The sequence below is a fragment of the Rhipicephalus microplus genome, chromosome 1 (genome assembly GCF_043290135.1).
Source record: "Rhipicephalus microplus isolate Deutch F79 chromosome 1, USDA_Rmic, whole genome shotgun sequence".
Lineage (NCBI taxonomy): Eukaryota > Metazoa > Arthropoda > Arachnida > Ixodida > Ixodidae > Rhipicephalus > Rhipicephalus microplus.
In genome coordinates, this window is record NC_134700.1 from 221,153,477 (window position 1) to 221,159,476 (window position 6,000).

Sequence of the window (6,000 nt, forward strand, 5' to 3'; positions counted from 1 at the left end):
TGCAAGTTTGTATCGAAGGTATCCCGAGCAAAATGCCGGTCTTTATGTATGGATGGGACATAAGATACATGAGCCTGCCGCATTATTTCATCAGTAACGTACGGGGGGGGGGGGAGTATTTCCAAACAGTCGCAGTTCTGCGCAAAAGGCGGAAGATTCATATCGACAGAGAAGTGTTTCACAACCACCTCCCTGAAAACACTTAAGATAAAAGACACATGGTGTGATTTAACTGCCGTACAATTATTTTTTATGCGCGGAAGTCATGAATAAATTCCGAGGAGCAACGCAGTCATGACCACACATCCTGTTCACGGCCACTGTGGCGTTTGAATTACTTGCGATCTAGTTAGCGTACCGAAGCAGAAATACGATACATTACAGGTGACAGCGCAACGTGTAGCCCTGTCTCACTGTCTTGAGCGCTCCTCTTACGAAGAAAAAACTGTGATGCATCCATAGTGTGCAGCTACCATAGTGTAACGATCTAGTATACCGTGGTTGCTATACGAACCTCACCCCTGGTAAGACCTTTCTGTGAGCTAGTTCGTTTCAACTGGTGGCACACTGCGCAAGCACGAAGGAGGCAAGAAGACAGGCAAACAGTCGGACTGTGTCCGGCCTTTATTTGTTGTTATACCTCCTTTGTGCTTGCGCAGCTCGCCACCAATTTGCCCTTAACCTCATCCCTGCAGTTTGAGTGACGTACCTGGCGGCTGCAGCGGCTGCCATCTTCGACGCGATGGTAGCGGCCAGCACGGTAGCGTTCCCGGGGCAGTGGTCGAGTGTTACCTCCATGGCAGGTGGTCGGATGCCATTGAACAGCTTGCCACTCATCACCCACAGTTGGAAGGCCGTGGTGAGAGACGCAGACACAACGACGCCCTGCGAGCAGAGTCACGCGATTTGTAGTCACAGTACATGCTCGATGTAAACCTGGCACGCAGATGTCGTGAACGAGGAATGTGATTTGCTCTCTCCGTAGGTTGTAATGCTGTCGAATTACGAATACCGCTCGCGCGCTATCTGTCAATTTTCTTGTAGGGAACTTTTGGCAAAATATATGAGAGCGCTAAAAAAGCCGTCATGTTAAAGCTCGGGTTAAAGCTCGTATTGTTTCAAGTTGCCCTTCTTTCCCCACAACTTGGGACACAACTATATCTCATTTTCCTTCCCTCTTTCATATTCGGAGTCGCCGTCTGAGAATCTTCGTGTTTCAGTTACTCTGCTTCTTGATTCATCATTCATTTCTTTCTATGGAAGCTAAGCTACTTCAGCTACAATTAGATTAGAGGAGTTATCCTTCCCGAAACTTCTCGATAGTTAAAATTTCAGTTTATAGCTTTTCAGTTAAATATAGAACTACAGGTGGTGAAAATAATATGGTGTCCCCGCTACGGTGCACTTCACAATCATATCACAGTTTTGGCATGTGAAACCTTAGTATCACATTAGTTGTAGCGTTCACAAAGAGTATTTAACCTTATACAAAATAGAGGGATCTGGCTTATAGACTTTATTGTTCTTGCGGATAGAACCAGGAAGTTTTAACGTTCCGTGTGTCATAGTTTAATGCGTCAAAAGCATAATTACAACTTTATTATTTAGGTTATTCGTTAAACACGAAATAAAAAGGGACAAAAATGTTCTGCAACAATATATCTGGCGCTTGCCTTTGTATTGGCCCATGGAAATGCCAGCGCCAGAAGATAGATGCCAACGAATGGACCTGCAGTGCTGCTGTGCATAACCATAAACACCTGTGGCAGAATTAAGACAACCGGTTGTTACAACTAGTTGCGTGTTTCATGGTATAAAACTATAAACGCAAAAACATTCACGAGGCATAGTGATATATACCACATATACGCAAGAAGTACACTTTGGATATTCGATGCACCCTACTCATTACACAATTCGCCCGGCCAATTTAACTGGTTTTATTACAAACCCCCATTGAAAAAATTAAAGGACCAAATGCGGATTATTGCAGAAATTTATGCATTGCTCCGCAGCAGATTCGCCACTATAATTAACGTCCAGTGGCATCACACGATCAAAAGCCATGGCACATTAATTATGAAAGCTCACCATCACGAATTGTATTTTAGCGACGAACTTTTTTGCTGTCGCCACTTTTGTAAACATTATTTCGGTCTTCCAGAATTTTCAACTTGGTATGCGCAGACGCATACCGACGCCGACTACTGCAGAGACAGCCCCCCTGCAAGAGCCATTGGCGAGAAAATCGGTGTATCTATTTGTTCACGTCGCCTCTAGCCTACAAGAGACGATCCAGGCACTCGCCACGAGTTTACAAGAACTTAGAAGTGTGGCAGCTTGGGCTAGTTGGTATGGCATGACGATAGTTATAGCGCGAGAACAAAACGACGACACAGAGACAAGAAGGACACGCTCGTGTCTTAGCGCTCGTGTCTTTCGTGTCCTTCTTGTCTCTGTGTCGTCGTTTTGTTCTCGCGCTATAACTATCGTCTTTACAAGAACACGAAGAAAAGGTGCTAAAGGTCGAGAAGAACACACGTATAAAAAGGATAGCATGCAAAACCGGTGCTTAATCGGCGCCTATTTAAAGGTTACTCTGTTAGTGTTCGTGGATAGCCAACTAATGCAAAAAAAAAAAAGGCTGCGCTGCGAAGTTGAGGACGAAAAACTGGACTGGCACAGTCCAGTTTCTCGTCCTCAACTTTGCGGCGCAGCCTTTTTCGGCAGTATGTTCTAACTAGCCCCCACACAAGCTTTTCTGAATAGCCAACTAGCCCCGCAGTCTGCATGTTCTACTAATGAGATTACAAATTCGGGCGCAAAGATTTTCACTGAAAGTTTATGATTGCTTTTGATGCAAGTCAATACAACTAAACAATCAGTGGTGGTCCTCTCTCAAGTCACTGCTGCCACGGAGCACTACGCTTCGTCCACTTTCTTTTCCGTCTTTCCGCATTTTGCTTAATATAAGGCAGCACGAGAAATTGTTATATTTACGTTTTTCAAAGCTATCCTCGAACGTATTCACGACAAATTATCACAAACACGCGGTGGAGAAAGGCATGCGCCTGTTCTCGTTGTCTCCGGTATTGTAGTTACATTGAACGAAATGCACAAACGACTGACCGAAAATAGGACAGGACATGAGGTGAGCAAAACCCTCTTGTTCTATCCTATTTGTCCAGTGCTCTTGTCCTGTCATAATTTCCGTCAGCCGTTTGTGCACCAGATTACAATGCCGTAGGAACTAGCCCAAATGAAAACTTTGCTAAACGTCTCCGGTAGTATAATGAAGTGAGAGTAGGCTTACCCGCACTGCTGAACCAATGTACGGAATAGCCAGCGCCAGAAAAGTCATCAACAATCCGGAGGCAAAGGCTGGAAAATGTATCACGAACGCCAAGTCACGCGAAAGTTTGGGGAGTATACAAACTAAGGGAAGAGAGTGCGTGTTGGGAGAAAATGAGACAGGAGGCGACCGTATTCAAATAAAACTTTTTTGTGTGCGGTGTTTCATTTGGCAGCATTATGATCGTGCGGAAAGCACCACTGCTTGAACACATCTACTTGCACTGAAGCGTTTGTGGTTATGTTTTTTTTTTTTGCCTGAGGTAATCACACACCATCAAATGTAAGGCGAGAAGCTGTAAGAGTGTTGCGAACACGCAAAAATAATAATTAATAAAATATTAACAATAATAATAAAGCCCAAATACCTATAGTTCATTGCACTCACTTGCCGACAGTGGAGTCCACGGTTTACTTTTGCTTACATTTTGTTTCAGGTAAATGTCCGTCTACGTGACCCCGTACTCATTATGTATATATTAAAAATTGGTGGAACATTTAAAGGTTATTCGAGTTCGCTCAAATGATAAACAAAAGCCTACAGTCTAAATAAGCAGTTCATTAACAGTGTGTACATTTTGAATGAGACGATCCTGCATATGGCATGAACCTTTCAAAAGTCTCCACTGACCATTAAGTACAGACCATTGTTCTTAAGATGTTTACGAGCATCACTGACAATATGCATGCAACAAACTCCTTGAGTCGGACGTCTTTGTGCCCTCCCGTGGTAGAGTACCGAGTACTCTTAATCGTTAAACACTTTTTATAAACAACGCTATGTGGTTGTGTCCCAAAGAAGCAGGAAGATTCTCACCGAGTCCCTTGGTGATCATGTTGACCCAGCGTTCCTGAATATTCATGTACGGAGCCAGCATGTCCACGTAGGTGGTAGCAGCAAGGGAATTCACAGCGGAGGTCACTGTGCTGCAAATATATTAATGGTACGCTGACTCAAATGTTCCTGGGAAAGCAGGCTGCTCACACCTGAAGTTTTTTTTGCCGGTGCCTTATATGACAAGTGTGTGTACCTTCTTACCTCTCTGCAACTTCTTTTCTCCCCTTCATCCCTTTTTCAGTGCAGGGTAGCAAAGCGGATGTGCGTCTGGTTAACCTCCCTGCCTTTCCTCGCATCGTTATCTCTCTCTCTCTCTCTCTTGTAAGTTGACAAGATGTATGTGCCCTTCTCTGCCTGGTCTTTCGTCTTTCACGCTGTTTCCCTCTAATATGTTGCAAGCTCCCCTCAGTCACCACTTCGATCGGGAGCTTTGGGTGTCGAAACCTCGACAAGGTTGTGAGGGACGTTGTATTGGATGTCTCAAGATTAATTTTGAGCATCCGGCGTTTGATTTCTCCCTAAATATTTTCTTTTTCTTCTTTTTGTTTCGCCCCATGAAAATGTGGCCGTCGCGGTGTGTATCTTGACCTGCGGCATTTCGCTTGGCTGGCTGACAATGATATATCCACTACGCTACCATGGAGAGCTAGCTGGCTTAGAAATAATAATATCTGGGGTCCTACATCCCCCAAAAATACGATGTGATGAGAGAAGCCGTAGTGGAGGGCTGCGGAAATTTTGACCTTCTGGTGTTTTTCTATTGTGCACTGACATCGCATAGTACACAGGCGCATAGTAACAGTTCGCCTACATATAAATGCGACTGCCACGGCCGTGATCGAACTCGTGACCTTCTGGCCAGCAGCCGAGTAGCCTAGCCACTGTTCCACCGAGGCGGCCGTACTTGTCTATAGAGACTGAAGCAGCATATATCAATTGGGCTGGCCTCAGTGCTAACGTGAAGTAAGCTTTACATCTCTTTCTCATTTCTCCCTTATTTTGACTTAGCTGGTTGCAGTAGTTATGATTTTCTTCGAGATATCTTAAATCATCAGGTACTGCATTTCATTTTTTTTATCATAGTCCTAAAATTTTTTGTCATTATGTTTGCTTGTACGTTTAAGTTCTTTATACTTTCTTTATTCTTTTTTGCGTTTCATATGTATTTATTCAGACAGAAATATACGCCACACTCCAAAAATGCAACGCAGCATTTCGGTTACAAAGACCCATGAACAGACATTGTTTTAAAAAAAATTGACGGGTCATATCATATAGATTTATCTCAAACTCTTCAATCAATTATTTACTTACTACTGCAGGAAGTAGAGGGCAGGGGAAGCAAAAGCTCTTGCGAGCCGATTACAGTTCAGCAAGCACAAAGCGAGCGTACATTATTTTTGCACGTGATCAACGAGAGAACACAACACATACACGTAATTCAGCGAGAGAAAGAAATGACGAGAAAGAGGAAACACTACATTAAAAGTTAAGCTCAGAACTGACATTTTAGATACCAGCTCACAAAGAAAACATGAAGCGCAGGCCTGCAACAAGAAATATCAATATCATTCTGTGATAAATTATATTTAACAAAATGGGCAGAGTTATTCTTAGCATTTCGTTTCAAGTGTCTTAATCAGCTTAGGTAGCGTGTATACCTGGTCTGCTTTGGGATGTTATGTTCAAGGATTTTTCACAGTGGATCTCACCTGAGCGTGGCGCTCACGACGCCAGTGACAAAGAGCCCCGAGAATCCAGGCATGCCAGAGAGCCTCGTGTGCACGTAGAGCGGGATCAACTGCGCCAAG

General features: G+C 43.8%; 1 protein-coding gene and 1 long non-coding RNA gene across 5 annotated transcripts in view; one reads left to right on the plus strand and one right to left on the minus strand.

Annotated features, from left to right (window-relative positions):
- LOC119159634 (uncharacterized) overlaps positions 1 to 6,000 on the plus strand; it is a 33,778-nt gene that overhangs the window by 23,318 nt on the left and 4,460 nt on the right. The gene's annotated exons all lie outside the window — the stretch shown is intronic.
- LOC119159633 (sodium-coupled monocarboxylate transporter 1) overlaps positions 1 to 6,000 on the minus strand; it is a 76,070-nt gene that overhangs the window by 22,197 nt on the left and 47,873 nt on the right. For all 3 annotated transcript variants that reach the window (XM_037412449.2, XM_037412448.2, XM_075891416.1), the window contains 5 exons: positions 5,902 to 5,990; positions 4,169 to 4,278; positions 3,314 to 3,381; positions 1,674 to 1,760; positions 710 to 885 (listed from right to left, as the gene is read on the minus strand). In XM_037412449.2, coding sequence (XP_037268346.2) covers positions 710 to 885; positions 1,674 to 1,760; positions 3,314 to 3,381; positions 4,169 to 4,278; positions 5,902 to 5,990 — 530 coding nt within the window. The remainder of the gene's footprint in view (positions 1 to 709; positions 886 to 1,673; positions 1,761 to 3,313; positions 3,382 to 4,168; positions 4,279 to 5,901; positions 5,991 to 6,000) is intronic.